This window comes from Sciurus carolinensis, chromosome 3, assembly GCF_902686445.1.
Source record: "Sciurus carolinensis chromosome 3, mSciCar1.2, whole genome shotgun sequence".
Taxonomy (NCBI): domain Eukaryota; kingdom Metazoa; phylum Chordata; class Mammalia; order Rodentia; family Sciuridae; genus Sciurus; species Sciurus carolinensis.
In genome coordinates this window covers 22,140,754-22,165,120 of record NC_062215.1, presented here as the reverse complement: position 1 = coordinate 22,165,120, position 24,367 = coordinate 22,140,754, and the positions used below count along the sequence as shown (strand labels likewise).

At 55.8% G+C, this 24,367-nt stretch overlaps 1 protein-coding gene across 5 annotated transcripts; it reads left to right on the top strand.

Moving 5' to 3' along the window:
- The first annotated feature begins 55 nt into the window (after positions 1-55).
- On the top strand, positions 56-21,838 carry Rara (retinoic acid receptor alpha). 5 transcript variants are annotated; one of them, XM_047544862.1, is made up of 8 exons: positions 56-241; positions 13,990-14,138; positions 15,377-15,518; positions 17,517-17,677; positions 17,911-18,087; positions 19,309-19,513; positions 20,329-20,487; positions 21,101-21,838. In XM_047544862.1, the coding sequence occupies exons 1-8, from the start codon at positions 64-66 to the stop codon at positions 21,316-21,318; spliced, it is 1,389 nt and encodes a 462-aa protein (XP_047400818.1). In that variant the 5' UTR covers positions 56-63; the 3' UTR covers positions 21,319-21,838. The 5 variants fall into 5 exon arrangements, with proteins under 5 accessions (XP_047400818.1, XP_047400820.1, XP_047400821.1 ...); XM_047544864.1 differs by lacking the exon at positions 56-241 and adding an exon at positions 7,610-7,658; XM_047544865.1 differs by lacking the exon at positions 56-241 and adding an exon at positions 7,684-7,845.
- The last annotated feature ends 2,529 nt before the right edge of the window (positions 21,839-24,367 follow it).

The following is a 24,367-nucleotide window of genomic DNA, read 5'->3' as shown; positions in this document are numbered from 1 at the left end:
GCCTGAAGCCCACCATAGCACCCTGCCAGACTGTGTGCCTGTCCTTCTGACCGGCTGCTTGGCATGGCCAGCAACAGCAGCTCCTGCCCAACACCTGGGGGTGGGCACCTAAATGGGTACCCGGTGCCTCCCTACGCCTTCTTCTTCCCTCCTATGCTGGGTGGACTCTCCCCACCAGGTCCTCTGACCACTCTCCAGCACCAGCTTCCAGTTAGCGGATACAGCACACCATCCCCAGCCAGTAAGTCTGGGTGTTGGGGGAGGCTTTGTGGGAGGGGGCTGTGAAGGGCAGCAGGCTCAGGGCTTGGGCTCTTGGCACATCTATTTTGCTAGGTGTGCAGTGAGTGGCCAGGTCTTCTCCAGACCAGGGGGACTCTTGCGTTGGGGGCTCAAGGATGAAAGTCCCACTGCCTGTAGGCTTGTTTGCTGTGTTTGATGTTGCGGGTGGCAGAGAGGTGAACCATGCTGTTCCCAGCCCTGTGGAATCCCTTGTGCCCCTCTCCTGTGCTCTGCCATTGAGGGCCTTTATAAATAGCTCCAAGGACTGGACACAGAGGCTGGAGGTGGATAAACAAACCTCTCAACATTTGGTGGAAATGGCAGCTCTGTGGAGAGCTGGAGAGAGCTGCCCCTTACCTACATGTCCCCTCCCAGGACTCCGAGGGAAAGAGCTTCTAAGAAGTAAAGGCAGGTGACTAGAGCCCTCTGCTCTACCCCACTAAGCACCCTGTTTCTTTTTGGGGAGAGAGTGGGAGAGGGACTGGCAGTTGAGCCTGGTGGATAGGGTTAAGCATCCCAGGAGAGGGCGCTCGGCTTGGACTCTGGCCTTGGACACATGCATGGTCTTGGCAGAGCCTGTGTTTTCTGCCTCCGCCCTTTGCCGTGATGGTCACCCATTGGCTGGGTGGGGGTCTCAGTACTCTTCCCTGGCTGGCCAAGCCAGGTAGTGGGAGGTGGCGGTGGCTATGGCCAGCTGGCAGAGTCCAGGCCTGAGGCCTGCCAGGCCGCTTACAGTAACTCTGGCCCCCAGGGCCCAGCCGGGCGCCAGGCCAGGGCTGGGGAGGAGGGAGCTGGGCCTGGCCTCGGGCAGGAGGGGGTGGAAACAGCAGAACAGGCCATGGACGGCTGGCTGGCTGGTCAGCTGCTGACCTGGGAAATGTGTCCCACCTTTCCTGGCCATCAGGGACTGAACACCCTGCCCTGGGCACCCACTGCCCCTCCCACAGCTACTGGCAAGCTGCCTGGCACCACTGCCCTGTGTGCCTGGCTGGGCTGGGTCAGTGTCCCCTTCTTGATGTGGGGGCAGCACTCTCTCCCCGGAGCCAGGGAGTCTCTTTGTCCCTGGGGCAGGCCCTGGCTGGGCGCCTCACTGCCCGCACTGGCCGTCTGCCCACTGCCACCACTGCTTCCTGGATCGCCTCCTCTGGCTCCACCACAGCCCCCTCCCTCCCACCAGCCACCAGGAGCAGGGACTCTGTATCTGTGTTCCTTAATGTCCCCTATTTTGTGCCCTGGGCTTGGGGGCAGACAGGTGCTACCTCAGTTTCTTCTGCTAACCCTTTTTGAAACCCTCATCTTCTGTTGCTGCTCTCTCTTCTCTCTACCTCACATAGGAGGATGAGGCAGATGGAGTTTGGGAACCCTGATTCTGGTCTGGTCTTTTAGTTTCTGTTGGTGATGGGGGAAGGATAGCCTCTGGGGTTCAGGGTTGCTGAGGATTGGGTGGGTACATATATGGGAATATTTGCTGCATTTAAAGGGAGCAGGATTAATAGTCCAATCTCAGGTCACGAGCTGGAAGAACATCTACTTCTTGCCATGGTGGGATTTTTTAAGGAGGAAAGGCGTTGGGGTCCTGCAACCTGGTGCCCGTGGATAGCTTTTCCTTCCCCAGGTGATGGGAACACACTCCTACCTGGGGCCCAGACTCACTGGAGGGTTGGAGGTGGAGGCTGGGGCCTGGCCCCTGTCCTTGCCCATTCTGTGCCAGACAGAGCAAATGCTTTGCCCTCCCCTGAATGTTGCAAGCTCCTTCCTCTTTCTTTTAGAGGTAGGTGGGGAGGGATTCCTACCCTGGTAACCCTTCTACCCAGGGTGGGGTACCCACATTTCGGGCAAATGTGACCTTCTTTGGCTTTCCCCACCCAGGTTAAGCAATGTCCCCTTCCTGTCCCCTCCTCTGTAAGCCTGTTAGTTTCTAAGCTCCTCCCCCACTCCTAGTAAACAACAACAATTTCTCTTTCCACACAGACCCCCAGCTTCTGAACCTCTGAGCTTCCTTTCCTGAGATCAGAGGCATGGCTTTGGGTCTGAAGGGTTCTCCTTCCTTCTCTTGCAGGGGTGGGGGAGCCTGGTGATCAGAGCTCTTCAGCTCTGTGTAGGGAAGCAGGACTGATAAAGATGTCAGATGTCTGCCCTGGAGATGCAGGCAGCTTAGCTTCCCTCTTGGGGCTGGCAATGGGGGTCAGGCAGTTCTGGGAGAAGCGGGATTGGTGGCCTTCCATTCCTCAATGATATGCTCTGGGTCTCTGCCACTCTTTTTTGTAGGAAGACTCACTGATAAGCCTCCCCTCTTCTTGTTCCCCACTAAGCAAAGGTGTTGGGATGGTTTCTCCAACCCATCTCAGATCTCTACCCAGGTAAAGTGGAGGCAGCATCTTAGGTGTCCTGGGTGTGTCCTTTAGAGACCAAGTGGCCTGTGGGAGGACAGAAATCCTCTCTGGGTCACTGTGGGGAGGGGTGGGCATTGTTCTGCTGCCTGCTGCATCCTCCCAGGCAGCCAGGGTGGGAGGTGGACAAGAGAGTATGAGACCTCCCTCTCTCCCCTTTGTCCTTGGCCTCTGAGGACTGGTGTTTACTGTGGAGGTTGGGGATGCTATGTGCATTATGGAGGGTGGGGGTCAGGGTGGTGTGTTTTAGGGGTGGGAGGTCAAAGTTGATTTGGGTGTTGAGAAGGGAATCCATGACTTGTATTTGTTGAGAGGGTTCCACAGTTGAGTATGTTTTGGGAGAATCAAATCCAGAGCTGGAGAGGGGGTGTCAGCTAGCTTGTTTGTGTGCTAGGGCTGGGGGGTGGGACATGATTTATGGCATAGCATGTGTGCTTAAGGGGGAAGTGATCTTCAGACTGTTTGGGAGGCGAGGGTCTCTCTTTCTTATGCTTGTGTCATGGCACTGCTCAGCTGTTGGTCCTGGGAATTCCATGGGCCAAGGGGTCTGACTGGAGGCTATGGAGTGGGCATTGGAGCTTCCTGGTTAAAACTTGGACATCTGTGCCACTTACTATGTGTGATTCCCTCTCAGAGCATGTTTCCTCATTTATAAAACAGGGATATTACCAGAATCTAACTCAGAGGACTGAGTTAGGCAAGATCATCAAGGTATTGTATTCAGCTGTGTGTGGCACATGACCCCTGTGCCATTGGACCTAGGTTGATTGTAGGTGGGAACTGGAGAGAAAGGGAAGCTCTGGAGCACTTACTGTGGGTCAGGGACTTTATCTGGGCTTTACAAATCTTAATCCCTGCAATTTTGGGAGAGGGACCTTACCCCATTTACACAAGAGAAAACAAGACTGTTAAGGTATGGCAGAACCCAACCCCGAGGACTGTTGAGCTGGGCTGTTTCCCACCACCCAGATAGGCAAGTCTGGGGGGACTGTGGGAGACACTTCTGGGTGTGGAGAGTCTGGAGGGAATTCTGTGCCAGAGTTGAAACTCCCTCTTACTGAGGCCCTTCTGTACTTTAGGATCTCCTGCCCCCTCCCAGGGGGTGCAAGGAAGGCACCAAGCCACACCCCCTCTTCTCTGTTTTGGATCCTGAAGGCTGGAGGAAAGGAGAGATAAGAGGCCTGAGCCAGATCTCCATCCTGTCCTGGAAGTTGTGGCTGCAATCTGTTCACACCCATCCCCACCTCGCATCTGCTGGGTGCAGTTCACAAGAGTTTGCAGAGCTTAGTGGGTACCCTCCCCCCATCTTCAGACAGACACTGAAGGAACAGCATGTAAAAGCCACAGTTCCTATTATTCTTATTTTGTTTCAATTTGTGGGGTGGGGGCAGGGAAGTTCAAAGCAATCAACAGATGAGCCAGGGATGGGAGCCTGAAAGAGTGGCTCCAGATTTTCCATCCAGCAGTTTGCTGTGTGTCAAGAGATGGGGCGAATGGGGTGAATGGGGTGAGCGGGGCCTGAGACACAGAGGAGGGGGTATGCCTTCCTCCTCTTCCACTCCCTCTCTTTTGCAATCTGTGCCTGCTCCCTCCATCCCTCCCTTCCCTTCTTCCCATTCCCAGCCTAGGGGGAGGGGATGCTGCTTAGCAATGCCTTTTCTGGGGGTCCAAAATGCAGAGTCAGCTGAGAGCACTTTGAGGCGGGGGTTGTTTGAATGAACATGGGATCCCTCACGTCTTATCTTCCAGCATGGATAAAGCACAGACTCCCTCGGGGAAGGATCCCTTCATGGAATGGCAGAGGAGGCTCAAGGAAAAAAGCCTTTCTTTCTCTTAGGGGAGTCAGGTTCTGAGGCATTGTGTCCACATCATGCCAAGGGATGTGTGCCCATGTGGATGTGCTAGTACAGGACCTGGCAACCCTGTGAGGGGTAGTATCTGTGGAAAGAGGAAGTGGTACCTTCTCTGAGTCACGTTGGGGTGGTACCTTCCTCTCCCTCCTTGGCCAGGATAGACTGGAGGCCACTCAGCTCTGGTTATATCAAATAGAGGTCTTTCCCTTCCTGAAGGTGACCTGACACCCCTCTACCTTATCTTCCCCCAAGGGCAAAAGCCCTAAAATACAGCTTTTCCTGTGTGGCCTTGGGCAGGTCACCTAACCTCTTTCTGAGTCTGTTTTATCCTTTTTGAAGAAAGACTCCTACTTCGTCCCTGGCTAGACTAGTTGCTGTGAGGCCACAATGACCCACATGCTGGTGATAGCCCCAGTGAGTTTCAAATACCTTGCAAAAACAGTGATAACAAGGGGCAGGGTGGAGCTGGGCATTGTCTTAGGGGATGGTCACCCTGTATTCACACCTGGCACCAGGCCTCATGATCTGTTTGATGTCCCCACTAGTTGAAGTTGGGGACAGGAGGGAAGAAACACTCCTTGGCACAAGTGGGAGCCAATTCAGCCCACTCCTGCTGTGGTCTTGCTAAGCACAAAGCCCTGGAGGAGCTGGATCTGGGGGGATAAAGCTGAGGAGGATGGGGTCCAGGCCTCCACATCCTGCTGCTGCCAGAACCTTCCTTTTCCCCTCTTATCCTACTGCCCCAGAATGTTGTGTTCTGCTTTGACCTGCTGCATGACCTTGCAGTTGCCCAGAACAGGCACCTCACCCCAGCTTTTCTCCTCTAGCTCTAGAAATCCTATCCATCCTTCAAGGAACATCTTGAATGCTGCCTCTTCCCCAAAATCTTCACAGATGTTCCCCTTTCCTTGCCACCCTCTTCCTCCCTCCTTTGAGTGCCTGTGGCTCCCTCTTTTTTTTTTTTTTCCTTTTCTTACAACACTCTTCTCTTTGCCAGTTACTTCTCCCTTTCCTACAGTGAGCTATAATCGTTTGGGAGATCTTGCCCTGACCACAAGGGACAGTCTTAGGTCCCTTACCACTTTGCAGCTGTGAGCATAGAGCCTATAACATAACTGATGCCAAAGAGCTACATCATTGGGCGGAAAGATACCAAGGGCACAGAAGTACTCTGTCCTCTTCTCCAGCAGCCTCATTCGCTGCCAAGCCTAGCATACTTATCCCAGCCCCCAGTATTCCTTCTGCAGCCTTGACCCTCACTTCTGAGCCCCACTCCCATCTGCTCAGTAGCAGGAGGACATCTCTGCATTGCTGTCTCAGGAACTTTGCTGTTGTATAAGTTATACCAGATACCACCTTTCCCATCCCCCACCCCCATTAATTCTTCCTTTGAAGTAGCTTTTGAATTCACCTTCTCTGTTCCTCACTACTGCCAGTTTCCTAGGCTAAACTACCTTTGCCTTTAGCCTAGACTCCTGCAGCAGCTTCTAAGTAGTCATTCTTGCCATTCCTTAATCCCTTCTTTTTGGTGGTGCTGGGGATTGAACCCAGGGCCTATGTGCATGCTGGGCAAGCACTCTACCAACTGAGCTATATCCCCAGCCCCACTTTAATCCATTCTTCACACAGTATGAAGATCTTTATGGTATAAATCAGGTCTTGTTTCTTTGCTTGTAACCTTTCTGTGACTTCTCTTTGTGTGTAGGATAAAATCCAGAAGCTTACTGAAACCTACAAGCCTACATAGTCTGGTCTTAGCCCACTTTCCAGCTGGATCTGATGCATCTTTTTCCTCTTCAGTTTTATCTGCCTTCATCCTAGTCTTCTGTCAGTTCCTTAAATGAACTCACCAACTTTTGTACCTCCAGGAGCTTTGCACAGGCTCTTTTATTGGAACTGTAAGCTTTCCTATTTCCCTGGTTTCTGAATTTCTACATTTTTCAGGTCTCTGCTTTGAATTCTTCCCTGACCCTTGCACCTTCATTAATTATTTCAGAGTACACTACACTTGTGACATAATACCACATATCTATATATACATACACATATGTATATAGATTAGTATATATGTATATGTGTGTATATATACACACACACACATATATATAGATACACACATACATATACATACATTACATATTAGTGTATGTTACTCCAGAAGGTCTCCAGGGTATCCACTTTGTAGCAGGCACTCAGAAAATATAGTTCACCTTGAGTTGGCTTGATGGGAGCATGTGCTCTTGGTGGCAGAAACTTGCATGTTTATCCAGAATTCACCTACCCTTGCTGAGAGTTCAGTTTCTTTTGTTTTTTCTTTTTCTTTTCTTTTTTCTTTTTTGGTGGTACTGGGGATCAAACTCAGTCTCATGCAAGCTAGGAAATGCTCTACCATTGAGCCACATGCCCAGCCCCAAACCTGTTGATTTCTTGCAGTTGCTGTGCGAATTCAGTGACAACATATGTAAAGCACCTGGCTTCTAGAAGGATAACCTTGTGTATTAAATTCCTATCTCTTCTTTTTACAGAGTAGGGTAATAGGATACCCCTCTTCCAGGGGTATCCCCTTTTTCTAGGGACCTACCCAACCAAGGCCCTTCTTTCAATGAAACAGACATCCTAGACATCCTGAGGGCTTCTGAGAGGAAGTGGTCAGCAGGAAGATACCAGACCCTCCTTTTATCTCTCCAGGGCTGGACCGTTTGGCTGGCTGCGGATCCTGGTTCCCTAGCTGGGAGACACCCTGGGCGGGGCTTTGCTCACCGGAAGCACGCAGAGTGGGGAGGAGAACCCCCTCTGCTTGTGTTTGTGCCAACTGCACTGCGCTGCTGTGTCGGGTTCCGGCGGGCGGGCTGGTGGCCCGAGTCACACGTGATGTCACAGACAGTGACACAAGCCGGGTGTCTCATTCAGACACAGTACCCAAGCTGTATAATGTCACACCCGGGACACCCGGCACGCGGCGTTCGTGGCTGTGACGCTTGACCGCAGCACCCAGGCCCAGCCCCGCCTTCGGCCGTTCTCCGAGTGTCCGGGAGAGCTGGCCCAGCCGATCCGGGCAGGGAACCGGCGGGCGAACCTTGCGGGCGGGCTGGCAAGCGGGTGATGTCACGGGCAGTGGTGGGTGGGTCACTCGGAGGTGAGGCGCCGCCAGGCGAGTTCAGCGAGAGTTCAGCCGCATTGCATTAGGCAAATGAGGCCGGGGCTGGGTGGGGGTGTGTGTTAAGAGGAGGACACCGGGACCACCCCACCTCCCCTGCCTCGGCAGCGCCTGCCCCGGGATTGACCAAAGCTCGCGGGGAGGCTGGGAGCCGGAACTGGGATGAGTGAGACGCCCGCCCCTCTTCCGCCCGCACCCCTCCTTTTCCCGTACCCTGCCTCCGTCTGCACTCGGCGTACTCCTCCTTTGGTGCGTTTTTCTCTTCCTTTCCCTCTTCTTTCCCTCTGAGGATCTCCCCACTCGCTCTCCACTTGCCTCCCTGCGTTTCGCCAGCTGTAGCCTGACCCGCCCGGAAAGGGTTAAGCCAGGGGCGGCGCCGGATCGGGGCGGGGCGGAGGAGAGGGGGTGGGACCGGAGGGAGGGGGCTGTAGGGGCTGGGGGGGGCCTCGGCGCGCACACCGGAGACCCAGCTAGCCGCCCGCGGCCCGGGCCTGGCGGAGGCGGGGCCGTACGGGGTTCCCACCCCCACCCGGAATCCTTGCCCCGGAGAAACCCGGGAGTCCCGGAGCGCTGGAGGAAGTGCACCGAGACCCCCCCACCCCGTTCCGATCCCGCCTCCCGCCTGCGGACTTGGGGAGCCGCCGGACTCTTCTTCGGACACCGGAGACTCGAGACGGGAGCCCCCTCGAGGTGAAGCCTCCGAGTTCCCGGGCCTCCGCCCGGCGTTCCCTGGGAGCGCCGAGGGACCCCAGTCTGCACACGCAACTTCCCGCTTTTCACCTGGGACTGGTGGAGAGAGCGGTGGACTTAGACGTTGGCACTTAAGGACAAGGGCGCCCTGTTGCCCGGGTCACCAGTTGGGGCGAGGGGACGTATTCCTTGCCCCCGGCCTCTGCTTGGATGGCGCGGCCGGCTGAGTGAGGGGGCGGCGCGCAGGACTTCCCCACCTGGACCTCTTGTTTTCGAGGGGGAAGATGTACGAGAGTGTGGAAGTGGGGGGGCTCGCCCCCACCCCTAACCCCTTCCTAGTGGTGGATTTTTATAACCAGAACCGGGCCTGTTTGCTCCCGGAGAAGGGGCTCCCCGCCCCGGGTCCCTACTCCACTCCGCTCCGGACTCCGCTTTGGAATGGCTCAAACCACTGTATGTACCGGCCTCCGCTCTGCTATTGTAGGAGGTGTGGGTGGCGGTAGGGCTTCCACTCTTCCCCAGGGATGCAGCCCTGGGCGCGGTAGGGGTCTTGTCCGTGCCCTTCACTTTCCCTTATCTCACTTCCACTCGAGTGCCCTTGCTGGACAATTGTCCCCAGTAACCCTGGGTCGCTGTTTCTGTTATAATAGGGCTGAGGAACTTTGAGGGTTCCTCCTTTCAAGGAAACGTTCGTTCACCTCTCTTGCACTTCTTCCAGGGCACTTGGAGCCCCAGCCTCTTGCCCCCAGTTTATATCTTCTTGTTTGGAATCCCTTAGCTTCGCAGCAGGCTGGAGGGTGGGTTAAAGGTGGGCTTGTCTGATACTAGAAGGGGGGTATCTCCTCTCCCTAGATCCCACCCCTGCTAAAGCCTGGGGGAGAGCCTCCTCCCTGCACATCTGCTGCCCCCAGCCCCTGCTCTTATGTCATTAGAGTGGGTATCAGGGGAGAGCTCCCTGTCTTTGGTGTTGCCAGTGGGGTGTGGCAGAAAGGGGCAATTTCACCAGACCCTTGTCTAGTGTCCTGACCAACCTTTATATCTTAGGGAGGGGCACCTGGTTTATCTGGGGGTGTCTTGATCCCAGACACTGGCATCCTAAAGGATTCTTTCTTCAGGAATGGAAGAGAAAGCTACTCTTTTGGGAATAATCCTTCCTCTAGTCCTAATCTGGGCTGAGTTTGTTTTTGTGGGTCTGGGGCTATTCTGGAAATGAGGAATATATCATTCTCTCCTAACTCTACTGGCCAACAAATTCTTTTGTTAGTCTAGGAAATAGGGTCAGGTCTTGTGCTGTCCCTAAGAGGGGCACTGTGAGAACCCTGATATCCTGGCAGCTGAGTACCTTCTTCAGTCTGGGTTTAGGCTGGAGAGGGAGGGGTTGGGTGCACACCTGGGTGTGTTCATGCCCAGCTGTGAGGTATATACACTGGGTGGGCAAGAAAGGCGCTCGGGGGTTATTGTTAGGTGACTCAGATTTCTTACCCTATCCAGCTCTGTGCTCAGCTCTTCCCAGGAGGTTCTCCCACCTTCCCAGACCTGCTGCCGCCCTCCTGCCTGCCAGGGAGGAGGGGTGGATTGGATCTCAGGGGGTCTGGCAGATTGGAAAAGGTTGAAAGGCAAAGGACTTACCCACCCGCAGCCTTTCGTTTCAGGAAGAGACCTGAGGTGGACAGACAGCCCACCTCTGCCCTCCCAGAGACACCTCTACACCAGCCTTTCCTATTATCCTGCCCCCTGACCTTTGCCTCTGGGGCTGAATCAGCTGTGAGGCTGCAGACCCAGAGGGAGGGGTGAGTGACCTGGGCTTTGGAAAAAGAGGGAGGTGAGAGAGGTGACATTAGAATCTTTTCCATTACCCCAGCAATGGAGGAATAAGCCCTCTCTTAGACACACACACACACCCACCACAGGGATAATTGGGGCAGGGCTGCCAGGCCCACCCCTTCCACCGCCTTCTCTAGAGCACTGGGGAAAGCTGGAATCAGAGCCCTTGGGCTTCAGCCCCTGTCTCTTCTTTAGCCCATGGGGACAGCTCAGCTCTTCCTGGCCCAGAACTAGAAGGGAGGAGGATTGCAGAGGCCTGCTTGTGGTCAATATGGTGAGCCTGCTTCCCCCAACCACTGGACATGAGGAAGTGCAGACCTGCTTTGCACTCAGCCTGGGGTGGGGTAGAGCTAGAGGCCTGGGCTCCAGTTCCCCTAGTCAGCATGGAGGTGTGTATATGGCAGCCATGGGGTGTGATTTTGCTCTGAGGCACACAGAAGGACCTGGAGTTTAGGTGGCCACTAGACCCTGTCTAGAGTGCATTGGACGAATGTCACCTCTTGGTGTGGTGATGCCCTCTTGGGACTGGAGTCATTCATTTCCAGCCTCCTCGTGGAGAATTCTCCACTCCCCCTAGCATCCACCAACGGTAGAAAAGAGCAGGTTGGCTGTGGGAGGAGACCTGCAGGATCCGCAGGGCTCTGGGGACCTTGCCTCCCTCTTCACAGCCCTCGTTTCGGTGCACTAGAGGACAAGGGGTGCACAGGATGTGGCTCCCCATCTGTCCCCCACCAATCTCCGCAGCTCACGCCTCCGCCCGCTCCCAGACGTCCAAGAATGTGAAGCACGTGGATGCCCGTAGTGGGGGAGGGGAGAGATGCTTATCGAGCGGCCCGCTGGGCTCAGGGCTTTCTTTCCCTAGCTGGCCGGCGGTGCTACACTGGGAACCACCCCCACCCTCTCCCCTAGAGTAGGAAGGGCAGTAAAGAGAGGGTCTTATGCCCCCTCCCCAGCTCTCCCCAGGGGCTGTGAAGGGAGCTGTGGAGGAGAGGGCGCCAGCTGGATTGGGAGGGGAGCCGCTGGCCAGGGGCCCGGCTGATTTCCTGCTGATCTCCTCCAGGAAACCGGCCCCTTGCGCGGGTCTGCGAACGGCTCTGGGGCGTGGGGACTCCGAAGTGCTCAGCGCGCCCGCCCAAGAGGGGGAACTGGGGAGGGGCACCCTGGCAGCGGTGGCGGGAGGGGACGCCGGGCTTCCTGGGCCAGTTCCAGCCCTCTGCTGGGCGCTGGAACTTTGAGCTGAGAAGGTGTGGTCCTTCTTCAGCCTGAGTCCTGGTGCAGGAAGAGGAGAGATTTGTGGGCTGGAGCCTCTGGGGAGGGAGTCCTGCCGGGAGGGGCCAGGGCAGTCCCTCCTGGGTGGTATCTTTCCCTCTCCCCCGCATATGCAGAATTGTAGTTGTGTTCTAACTCCACTCCTGCAGAGACAGACAGAGCGCCTGGAGTCCCCTGCCCTGGCCCTCCTGCCTTGCTGGTTGGAAGCCTGGGGAAGTGGGGACTGTGCCCCAGGCTTTGGGTTCAAAGGGCAGAGCAGGAAGCCTCTGAGCTGGGTTATCTGGGTGACAGGTGGGGATATGCTGGGGTGGGGGTGCAGACTGTGTTGCAACCTAAAAAGTAGCCAGCCAGGCTGCTGTAGGGTGGCTGAAAGGAGGCTTCAAACAGCCCAAATTGTAGCCCCATCCTTGGGTCATGTCCCCCATCCTGCCAAAAAAATTATAAAAGCACATTCTTTCAGCTCCATAAACAACCCCTGGACTTTGCCTTAGCTTCAAATTTCTATGGGCCTTTGCACCTCTGGTGTCTCCCTGACTGACTGCTCTTCATCCTGGTATCTTCCATGTCTGCCTCTGCTCCCTCTTCCTATCTATACCCCAAAGCTCCTTCAGTCCTCTCCTCCTCCAGTCTGGTTCATTTTAGAGGGCAGGCTTAGGGCAAAGGGTGGGTTAGAAGGGGAGGGGAGGTCAAAACTTTCTTCCCCTGCCTGTTGGAATGCTGACCAGGATTCTAGGCTACAGCCCCCCACCTCCTTGTCCTTGATGCTCCCCCCCAGTTTGGATTGTCTATTGTTACTGCTTTTACATCTTGGAAAAAGTTAGCACAACAAAGGGCTCCTTTGTTGCTCACCCCTCTGCTCCTGGCCTCACCCAGGCCCCCCAACCCCGCCCCCCCCAGCAGCTGTTCTTAGGCCTCCCTGCCTGTCTGATTTGCTCGACTGGCCTGGCCAGGGAGAATGAGATGAGGGAAAACCAGGCCAGGACAGTTTGGTGTTAGGGTGGAGAGCAGAAGGCTAGGGGAGGTCAGTGAATTCTGCTGGACTTGTGGGGGTATAGGCATAAGTGGTCCCTTCGCTGCAGGTTGCTCTCTGGGCAGGAAAGGGAACATGGGGCTATAGCAGTGCCTGTCAGCTGGGCTGACCAGCAAAGTGGTGCCCAGGCCTTACTAAGAGCCAGGAAAGCCTGCCAGAATTGTTGGCCTGGTTCCCTGTCATCAACTGCCTGGTATCCCCTGGTATGTTTGCAGGTAATGGGAGAGGGTAGTAGCATGCAGCAGCCCCCTTGTCCCCTTGCTTCCTTTCCTGGTTCCTGGACTTTGGGACCACAAAACTCATGTCTGTAAGGTGCTTGGACCAGGAACTGAGAGTACCTTTAAATGCCAGTTTCTCATGTGCTAGAGTGTAGGGAGGGGCTAGGTTGGGGTGTGTGAGGAAGCAGGCTCTGTGTCCCCAGGGAAGCATCCTCACTTATCTTTGGCCCTAAAGAAGTGGATGTGGCAGGCCTCAGGAGGATGCTATATGGCTCCTTGGGGATCTGGGATTGCCTCTGTTGTAGTTCTCATCTAGCACACTACACCCCCAGTTGCCCAGGCTCAGGACGTAGACATCCCCCACCCAGATCAGCCCTGTTCTGCCTGGGGTGATGGGCATGGAGCCAGGCACTGGGGAGATTTGGCCAGTGGGGGCTGCCCATGCTGGCTGGGTCGCCCCTCCTGGCTGCCCTCTTGGAGCTGAATAACAGAAGGAGAGGGGGTAGTAACCCGGACATAGTATTGAGGCCAGACAGACAGAGCATTGATGGGAACAGACCCCCTTTGTCATGCTGCTTCCCCCCAGACATCGGGTACCCAGAGTGATGGGTTCCTGGGGCCATAGGGACTCTTTTCCTCCCTGTCTTCAAGGGATCTCCCTTACTATCTCAGGGAGGCCCAGATTGCTCTACCCCAATATTTGTGATTCTTCTTTGCACACCCTGCCTTGAGTCCCTGGCCAGGGGATTGTTTGGGTGGAGGAGGGGCTGTGGTTGCTGGCAGAAGGGGTGGAGGGGGAGCGGAAGCAGAGGGGGCTGAGGGAGTGGCTGGCTTTGAATATCCTGTTGACCCCAGTTTCCTCTGCCCCCAGCTTGTGTCCTCTTCCCTCCCTCCTCATCAAGCCTTAACTCCTTCCTGCCTCTGGGGAGACTAAGCCAAGGTGCCTGAGGACCCTAACTTTGGAACCAGGCTGACTCCCACTCCCCACCCTCCAAGCACAGCCATTCACACACACACAAATCTGATGGCTTATGATCTGATCTTTCTGGTTTTGAAGGTGGGGTCCTGGGAAAGTAGGAGTGATGAGGGAGGTTGGAGGTGCCATTGGCAGCCTCCTTCCCCAAGAGAAGGCTGGGGAGTGCCAGCTTTCTTGAGACTGCCCCTGCCCCAGACTTTGACTCCTGCTGCAGTGGTGGCATAGGACCAGGAGGCAGGGTGGGGGCAAGGTATTCAGGAGGATGACCTAGGTCTCTAACTGCTCTCTCCTCTCTTCTCCTAGCCATCGAGACCCAGAGCAGCAGTTCCGAAGAGATAGTGCCCAGCCCTCCCTCACCACCCCCTCTGCCTCGCATCTACAAGCCTTGCTTTGTCTGTCAAGACAAATCCTCAGGCTACCACTATGGGGTCAGCGCCTGTGAGGGCTGCAAGGTGAGTTGAGGGAGTCATCGGGAAGGGTAGTCTTGATTAGATAAATGGGATGTCTCGGACGACATTGCTTTTGGGACTTGGCAGCAGCAGTAGAGGAGGAGGGGATACCTGCAATAGGGCTCCTCCTTGATGACGGGCTTCCCCAAACCAGAGGTCCCCTCCTGCCTGAGTTTCTTTCCCTGTCTCCATCCTCTTGCTGGCAGGGCGAACATTGCTCTGCCATCGCTGCCCAGGTTGCCATGGTGAGCTGGCTGCCGACTGGCTCTTGGCTGGGGACCCAGGAGGCCTGCCCCCGGTGGCCCTGCCTGAACCTCACCATGGCAGCTGGGCAGAAGGCATTCAGGAGCAGGCACTCTGCCTTGGCTTCCTCTTTAGGCACCCAGGCTGTGGGCTCCCCAGGTCTGTCTGGATGCCCCACCCTCATCTTAGACTCCTGGTACAGATGTAGCTGTACCTTCCCAGCAGCTTTGGGCCTAGAGTGTCCCGCTTCTCTCCCTGTGGTTTGAGTCTCTGTACTGGGCTCTTCCTCCAGAGATGGCTTACAGACTGCACAGCGTTAGACCTATGTGACTCTGGTCACAACCTAGAGTAGCTGTTCCCAGGTGTGAGACTCAGGTCTGCAGCAAAGAGCGGGCCTCAGACGGTGTATGTCTTCTTGTCCTGTGTGATTGTTCCTGGCTTATTCCTACCTAATCTATTTGGGTGAACCTATGTGTGGAGCTCCTGACAGCCTGGGTCTCTCTCTACTCGGTCCATGCATGTCTGTCTGGTTTGTGAATGTATGTCTTGGCACCTTGCTCCTGAAGTGTATGTGATTATGAGTGTGTGCTTCTTTCTTCACCTTCTTGGCTTCTTCCTGCTTCTCATCTCTTCTGTGTTCTGAGTGTTGGGCTGTGGGTTCCAAATCTCTGCCTCTTTCCCATCCAACCCCATGTGTTCCTATTCCTGACTCATCAGCAGCCTTGAGGTCTTGTCCCCAAAAGGGAGGAGTCGTTTATGTGGGTGTAGGTTGGAAGAAGACTCCGGCCCATGCTGTAGGATTGAGGCAGGTCTCGGGATTCTCCTGAGGACTATCCTGGGTGAATCAACTGTCTACCTATTCTGGCCTGCTCAAGAAGGTGATGGGCAAAGGCTTGGGGGCAGTAGCTGCTGGCACTCTTTCCCAGGCCAAGACTCCAGGCTGGGCACTGCTCCCACTGAGGGTGTGGATGACCTGACTCCCTGCCCTCCATACCCAGGGCTTCTTCCGCCGCAGTATCCAGAAGAACATGGTGTACACGTGTCACCGGGACAAGAACTGCATCATCAACAAGGTGACCCGGAACCGCTGCCAGTACTGCCGGCTGCAGAAGTGCTTCGAAGTGGGCATGTCCAAGGAGTGTGAGTGCCACAGGGCCAGGGGCCAAGCCCCACCCCAGGTGGGGCCAAGGTGCTCCTGAAGGCCAGGGGAGCAGGGCCGTGTGGATGTGTGTGCACATGCGTGGATGTGTGTGCACATGCGTCGACGTGCGTGCTTATGGCATGCAGGCTCGTGGTTGAGGATGGCTTGTGTATAGTGCCAGGGCCTGTGTATAGCTAGCTGTCTGTGATGCCGGCTGGCTGTGTCCAAGTACGGGTCAGTGCTCAAGCCCAGTGTTCGTATAGCCGTTCCATATGCTTGTCTGACTGGTGTTTGTACATGCGTGCATGTGGATCTACTCCCAGGATGGCTTTCTTCCAGGCCCTGCTTGGTGTTAGGGTGGGGCTCAGAGGCATACCTGATTATGCATCTTTGGGAGGGGCCGAACTCTGGGAGGTGCTCGGTTGATATTTATGTATGGAGTGGGAACTGGCACAAGGACCCGAAGCCATTGTCTAGGTAAGTCTGGGACCTGGAGTTGGAAGAGAATTAGAGCTCCTCAGATCCCAGAGGAACAGGGGTTTCCAGTTTGGGCTCAGCTGAGGCCCAATGGGAGGGAGGGAGGGGAAGGCTGGACAGGGAGATCCTCTTGTGTTGAATCATGGGTGTTACCGTGGTGACCGGTGATTGATGATGTCAGAGATAAATGACGCTGACAGACTCCTCCTTGTCTGCGTGGCCGTTGCTATGGAGCTTGAGCCTTGGGGGATGGAGTGGGGGAGGGGGGCCTCAAGACCCCCTAGCCCTTTGTGGGGAAGGTAGTGAGGAGGGAAGTGGGGTGGGGGTTAGAGGAAGAGACGGTTCTGACTGATGCACCAGGAGCCCCAGACGGGAACAGAGGGGACCTGGAGTACCCTGCCACCTCGTTCCTCCAGGAGACAGAGCTGTGTGGTTTTGAGCTCAGGAAGTGATGCTCCCTGCTGTAGAGTGGGTGACAACTTGGGACCTGCAAGCCTGGGACCTTTGCTGAAGGGCCGTCACCTCCTCCTCCCTCTGGCCACCTTCCGTTCTTTTCGCTTTTCCACTGCTGAAGGACCAGTATGGGGACCCCCTCTCCCTCCCACTGACAACTCCCCTTCTCTCCCTCCTTCCCCTCTCCCGGCTGCTCTGTGCCCCGGAGCTGAGCAGCTGCCATTTCAATAGAATTAAAGCTTCCGAATGATAAACGTCTTGTCACAGCTGCAATTTTCTCTTCCCAAATTATCCCCCCACTCTCCCTCTCCCTCTCCCTTCTCTCCCCTGCACTTTATTGAATTTGCAGAATCGACATGAGTGATCTCCAAATTATGCCAGCTCCCCCCCTGCTGCCCCCTTCCCGGGCCCCCACCCCCACCTTCCCTTCCTCCCGCATCAGCAGCCACCACCACCGGCCCTGTGAGTGATTGTGTGTCTGGGATAATCGGCTGGTAACGACCCCATCGCTTCTTTAAAGCCGAGTGGTGTGTGCGGCTCAGCGCCCCCGGTGATTTGTCAGCTCCCCGGCTAATGGGCCGAGAGATTCATCCGCCTAGCCCCCACTCTGAGGCTGGGGAGCCCTACTCCCCACCTGCTCAAGGAGCTACTCTGAGCCACTTTGTACTAGGGATCCCCAGGGAGACTCCGCCAGGAGGGCCAGGGTGCTGAGGAAGGTCCTTCTTGGGGGCCGGGGAAGCAAGGCACAGAGGAGGGAGTGTGTCCCGGCCCTATTCCGGTGCTCTGTGCTCGGAGTGCAGGCCAGAGTGGGTGCATGGAAGCTCGGGGCATCACTGGCTGGCTGTGGGCCATGTGTGAGGAGGGGCACAGCCGTGGTCCTGGGGCCCCCCAGGTAGGACTAGGGCTAGAGCCAGTAGGGATGCCTTTCCTGCCCGAGAGTGCATTGCGTGTCTGTGTGCTCGTGACAGCCAGGGTGACCTTGGCAGCTCTGTGTGGTGGGAAGTGCTGGACCCGGGGTGGACGCTGCAACAGCAGCCCCCTAAGCTGCCCGTGTCCTCCCTCCACAGCTGTGAGGAACGACCGAAACAAGAAGAAGAAGGAGGTGCCCAAGCCCGAGTGCTCCGAGAGCTACACCTTGACGCCGGAGGTGGGGGAGCTCATCGAGAAGGTGCGCAAAGCGCACCAGGAAACCTTCCCTGCCCTCTGCCAGCTGGGCAAATATACTACGGTAGGTGCCCCCTGGACGTGGGGGTGGGAGCGCCCAGCAGGACGTCCCTTCTGCTGTGCTTTCCCCCTCGGCCTGGCTGGGAGCCTGGCCGGATCTCCTTATCTCCCTTCTCTCCTCTGCTGCCACTGCCTCCCTCCGAGGAGCTCTCAGGAAGTGGAGGCTGGCTGGAGGGCAGGTCTCGGGAGCCAGCATGGGTGCCACTGAGGAGGCCCTCACTCTCCTCCCTCCCCCAGAACAACAGCTCAGAACAGCGTGTGTCTCTGGACATTGACCTCTGGGACAAGTTCAGTGAACTCTCCACCAAGTGCATCATTAAGACTGTGGAGTTCGCCAAGCAGCTGCCCGGTTTTACCACCCTCACCATTGCCGACCAGATCACCCTCCTCAAGGCTGCCTGCCTGGACATCCTGGTGAGGGTCTGCCCCCCACCTCCCCACTGTCCTGGGCACTGCGCTGTCTTTGGGGGATGACCTCTCAGCTGAAGAGCTACTCTCCTGAATGTCCACATGGAATTGACTTGTCCAAATGCCAACCACCCAAATAACCAGCCTTCCTCCCCCATGTGTCCACCTGTCCACTTGCCCACCTGTGCATCTGTCCACACAGCCACTCAGCAGCCCGCGTGCATGCAGTCCCCAGTCACCCAGCTCATAATAAGATTTACCTATGTCCCTCTGGCTAGTCCTTGAGCTGTGTCAGGAGCCCGAGGTGGACACACCACCATCCCCTCTCTGGAAAATCTTGCAGTGAAGAGGCCACAAGGAGTAAACAGGGTGCAGAATTGCTCAGTGCTGCCTGGAGGGAAGAGGAAGACTGTTTCCTCCCTGCCAAAGAGGGGTTTGATGCCCAGGCCACAGGGAAGGTGTCTCAGAGGAGTGCCCTTTAGGGGTTGATAGAAGGGACAGGTGAGAGGGTGTTCCTTCCCAGGAGCAGGAGATAAAAGGCCTGCTGCTGGGAGACCATGCTGGATTCAGGGGACTGCAAGGCACTTGGGGCCACCAGGGTGGACTGAACTGTGGTTTAGAATGCAGGTGACAGTGGGAGAACTGCCCAAGCCAAGACTAGGAAGAGGACTCTTCTCCGTGTCATCCCTGACAAGGGCTCAGTCCACCTACTCCCTTTCAGACACATCCAGTGTGGGGAACCGGGGATTTGGGAGGCGTGTGCAGCCGCCTGTCTCGATGCCCAACTGTGGGAGGCACCACCAGGGCGCTCGTAGTTCAAGTCAGTACACCTCGACTGAGCTTTGCCCTGTGAACTGTGGACACAGATCCTCCTAGTTCCTTGTCTCCTGGAAATTTGTGTCCCTTTGATTCTCTGTGGAGGCAAGATGACCTAGATCTGCACTGCCCAGTAGAGTAGCTACTTGCCATGTGTGGCTACTTAAATGTAAATTAATTACAATTAGACCCAGGTCAGTTCCTTTACCCACATCTCAAGAACTCAGTAGCCCCATAGGTCTGGTGGCTACTGTGCTGGATGGTGCAGAGAGAAGCTTTCCATCACGGTAGAAAATTGTCAGACAGCACTGCTCTGGCTGCCTGCCAGGTGGTCCTCTGGGGAGTGCTGGTTCTGAATGCCAGGGGTGGATGGAGCTTGAGTCCCTGAACCTATACATCCTCTGCACCCAGATCCTGCGGATCTGCACGCGGTACACACCTGAGCAGGACACAATGACCTTCTCGGACGGGCTGACCCTGAATCGGACCCAGATGCACAACGCTGGCTTCGGCCCCCTCACGGACCTGGTCTTTGCCTTCGCCAACCAGCTGCTGCCCCTGGAGATGGATGATGCTGAGACTGGGCTGCTCAGTGCCATCTGCCTCATCTGCGGAGGTAGGCGGGCCCCGGGTATGGGGGCCAGGTCTAGGATGGGAGTGCAGGGCCGTGGAGTCTTTGCAGGAAACACAGGCATCATTTGCCATGTCCCTCTCAGAGAGGGACACTGAGGCCCTGAGGGGCAGCAAGACAGCAGTGTCAAGGGCCTGAATTCTGAAATCCTGTTCTAGGGGGTTCAAGAATGAGCACGGGAGGATCAGTCTGCCCAGGTTCTATCCCCGGGCAGCTGTGGGACCCTGAGCAGGTTGCTGTTTGTTATTTTACATTTATTTTTAAGTTTTAACTTTTGGTTGCTGAACTTCTCCAAGCCTGCTTCAGAGCCTCTGCTCCTGTCAGATGGGGGCAGTAACAGTTGGTCTACCTCTTGAAGTTGAGGTGGGGGTTAAGGTGGTTTTAAAGAAGGCACAGTATTCATGGAGTAAGACCCGGTTAATGTTAGTTGCTGTCACCCTTTTGTGATGATTTCTGCCGCATTGTGCTGGCTTCCATACCTGGTGGGATTGGGACCCTGCTGGGAATCCTCCCTTTGCCTGAGGATGGCACTGCCTCTTTGGGGGTCTGAGCCCCACAAACTGGTCTGTTAGGAAGGGCTTTGGGCAGTTCTGGTCCTGATTTCTCTTTGCTTTTATTTAAGGGCCTCTGTTCCCACTGGGGACCCAGAGACCCCCTGCCTTGTGGGGAGGTCTGAGCGCACCCTCTAGGCCACCCTCACTGTGGCCTGTTCAGACATGCCCTCTAGTGGTCAAGACTGGGAATACAGCTGTGTTCCTGGTTGGGGGCAACTGCTCAGGGGACAATTCTGTGCTTCTCAGACCGGCAGGACCTGGAGCAGCCAGACAGGGTAGACATGCTGCAGGAACCACTGCTTGAGGCGCTGAAGGTCTATGTGCGGAAACGGAGGCCCAGCCGTCCCCACATGTTCCCCAAGATGCTGATGAAGATCACGGACCTGCGAAGCATCAGTGCCAAGGGTGAGGCTCCCTGACCTGGAGGGGTATAGACCCCCCACTTCTGGCCCAGGACCCACCTTCCTTGCCCAGGGTCCAGCCCCCTACAGCCAAGCTGGCACCAGCTCACCATGCCTAGACTACGTTGTACTGGAGGCGACTCCAGCCAGCCTGTCCCCACCCCTATCTAGACTATCTAGACTATCTAGACTACAGTTCCTGAAAGCTTCAGCCAGATGCCTTTGCATGGTAGTTCAGGGCACGGCTCTGGAACCAGACCCCATGGCTGTTGACCATGAGCCAGAATCTCACAGCTCTGAACCTCCATTTCCCACCTGAGGAGTGGGGCTAGTGAGTGGAGGTGCGAGTGAAATAATCCACAGGCCCAATGCCAAACCCAGGTAGGCAGTCTGACCCTGGAGCCCAGAGTTGGTACCACTTTGCCCCATTGCCTCAAGTCCCTGAATGTGGGGGCTCAAAAGAGCCAGCACATGTCAAATAACTGAGTCCCAAGTACAGTGTGTGGTGGGTGCCCACATCCCTGTGTTGGTCCTCCTGCCTCCCGTGGCCCTCCCTCCTGGGGCTGAGCTTGTCGGCCTGGGCAGGGCATACTGACCTCCACCTTCCCTTCCTGCAGGGGCCGAGCGAGTGATCACCCTGAAGATGGAGATCCCAGGCTCCATGCCACCTCTTATCCAGGAAATGCTGGAGAACTCGGAGGGCTTGGACACTCTGAGCGGACAGCCAGGGGGTGGGGGACGGGATGGGGGTGGCCTGGCCCCCCCACCAGGCAGCTGTAGCCCCAGCCTCAGCCCCAGCTCCAACAGAAGCAGCCCAGCCACCCACTCGCCGTGACCACCATGCCACTTGGACACAGCCCTGGCCCCATGTCCCGGCTTTCTCTGCCTCCTACCAACCATGCAACCCTGCCAGCCCTGCCCCCTTCGGCCTCCCAGACAGAACTGGGGACCTTCCCAGGGGACAGGAGGGAGGAGGCAGCAACTCTTTGGACAAAGGCCTGGGCTCGCGATGGACTGCCCTGCTCTGCAGCCTGTGCTGGCGTCGGGGGCCAGGCAGTGAGCTGAGAGAGGACCCGGGCCTGGACCTTGTGTTTGTCGAGACAGCCCTGGTCACCTTGCCATGTCTTCATCACCAGCAATGCCGGGACCTGGCTCCCCACCCTCCGAACTCAAGCCATTGCTCCCCGGTTGGGGAACCTCCCCCTGCCTCGGTTGGTGACAGAGGGGTGGCCGGGGTGGGGGGTTCCCCCTGTATATACCCTGCCATACCAACACCCAGGTATTAATTCTCGCTGGTTTTGTTTTTTAATTTTTTTGTTTTGATTTTTTTAATAAGAATTTTCATTTTAAGCACATTTATACTGAAGGAATTTGTGCTGTGTATTGGGGGGAGCTGGATCTAGAGCTGGAGGCGGGTGGGTCCTGGGGGAGGGGAGTGGCTCAGAAGGGCTCCCCCTCTCCTTCGTGTCCCTGTCCCTCCAGCCCTCCTCCTCAGCCTTCTCCTCTTCAGTTGTCTCTTTAATACTGTGAAGTACTAACTTTCCAAGGCCTGTCTTCCCCTCAGCAGGGGGAGCAGCCAGCCCCCTTTTCCCTCTGCCTAACCACTGGGTGTGCGACCCTAGGGGGGGTCCTGGCCTTTGGCATCTGCCTCCACCCAATAAAAGTGGGGGAGGGGGAGGGGCTGGGGTCCCTGGGGACATGTAGAGTGAGTACTCTATAATGTCTCTGGGCCCACATCATCCAAGCCCCCAGCCCCACTGTGAAGGGGCCAGCCAGTGGGTCTGAGCTGCCCTTGCCCCCAGCCTCACAGCCACCAGCACCCCAAGGGGCCCCTGGACACACACACACACACACACACACACACGCACACACACATGCGCACACACACACGCACGCGCGACAATTGACGGGCTGATACACTTAGCCCAAGTTCCTCCATTTCCCTGGCCTGTCCCCCAATCCTGGCTTGCCCCACACCTGTGCCCCCTTCTTTTCCCGCAGGACGGGTATATGGGGGATCCCTTTCCCTTACCCCTGCACCTCTGGGCTCGGGAAGCTGGCTCTGCCCTGCCCTCCTGGCCCCGGGGCTGGGGACTCATCCCCCGGAGCCCGCTGGCGCACCTGTTACTGTTGGACTTTCCACTGAGATCTACTGGATAAAGAATAAAGTTATATTTATTCTACACGTGCCTCAGCTTTGCTGCCTCCACCCCCTTCTCTTAGTGTCCAGGTAGGGGGCTTGGGATAGGGGCTTCCTGACAGGCTTTGGGCCCCTGCTGTCAGACACAGGCACTTGAGGGGGTCAATGGTTTGGCCTGGTTGCTGCTCCAAGCTGCCCTCCAGCAGGGCGAGGGTCTTTGGAGACTGATGGAGAAGCCAGGCCTGGTCTTGTGTGGCCTTTGAATGGGGAGGGGAGGGGGGGGAGGAACGACCACCCCTGCCTTCAGGAACCCCTAATCGGGAGAGAGAAACCAGAGGCTGAGCTTGGGTCTCAGAGGAGATCGACTGTGGAAGTAACCACTAACTTGATCGTGGCAGGGGTGGCAGATGGCATAGGGGCGGGGGGTCAGGGCTTATGGCAACCTAACAAGAACATGAAATTGGGGTGGAGGTTTAGGCAGCCAGCCCACCCATCCCTCTTCAGGAAGGACGATCCAGTCTTGCCCTGCCCACCTGAAGCCCACTGTGGGGGCAGCAGGCACAGAGGACAGATTGCAGGAGAGCCTGGATGCTGCTCATCCATATGTGTGTGGCAGACCCCAAGGACCTTCAGAACCAATTCTGTCCATCCCTCATGTTACATCTCAACCCAGAGGACGCAGTGTCCCTGCCCCAGGCTCACAGGGTGAGTTATAGCAGGGTGGGTATCAGCATTTAGGGCTCCAGATTCTCGATCTAGGCCTCTTCACTGGATTCCTGGAACTGCGCAGAAGCCTCATACACTGGGGATGATCGTGGGAGGAGGTCAGTTCAGTCCTTTGCAAGGAGAATCAAAGGGGTCCCCCAGCAATTTCTACTTCAGCCACTAGGTGGCAGCAGCTCCTCACTGAATTCACTATCACAGAGCCTTGGGGAAAATGGGGTTTTCCTCTAGTAAAGGTTTTCTAACACTTTATGAAACAAATAAAATTTAATATAACATACCTGTACATACATGCTTTCAAAATAGATTCCATCACAACTGCACTATAAAGGAGGAAAGGAGTGCCATGTGCTTCAATACGATGATTTGTGCTATTTTTACAGGGTTTTTGCACGTGCTAGGCAACTGCTCTGCCACTGAGTTGCATGCACCCCTAGACCTGTGCCTCTTTTTAATTTTTTTCTTTATTGAGACAGTGTCTCACTAAGTTGCTGAGACTGGTTTAAAATTTGTGATCCTTCTGCTCAGCCTCCCAAGTTGCTGGGATTGCAGGCATGTGCCATGGAACGTGGGCATGTGCCTTAATTTTCAATGATATCATTCGGTTTTAAAATAAGTGAGAAGGTTGGCTGGGCCGTGGTGCATGCCTGTAATCCAAACGACTCAGGAGGCTAAGGCAGGAGACCCCAAGGGATTTAGTAAAACCCCGTCTCAAAATAAAAAATAAAAATTGCTGGGATGTGGCTCAGTGGTTAAACACCCCTGAGCTCAATCCCCAGTAACAACAACAACAACAAAAAGTAAGTGTAGAAGCCATTCTGTGCAAGAAGTCCAGGAAAAATAGAGTATAGGTGGATGTTGAAATAAAAACTGATGTAGTCTGTGTTAAAAAAAACCCTTGCAAACAAACAAACAAAATCCTTAATGTTTCATGTGTAAAACAGAATCAGGTACTGGACTCGGGTAATTCAGAGGCTTTTCACTCTAAATGTCCAGTGGGACATTGTAAGGTTGTGTGTGA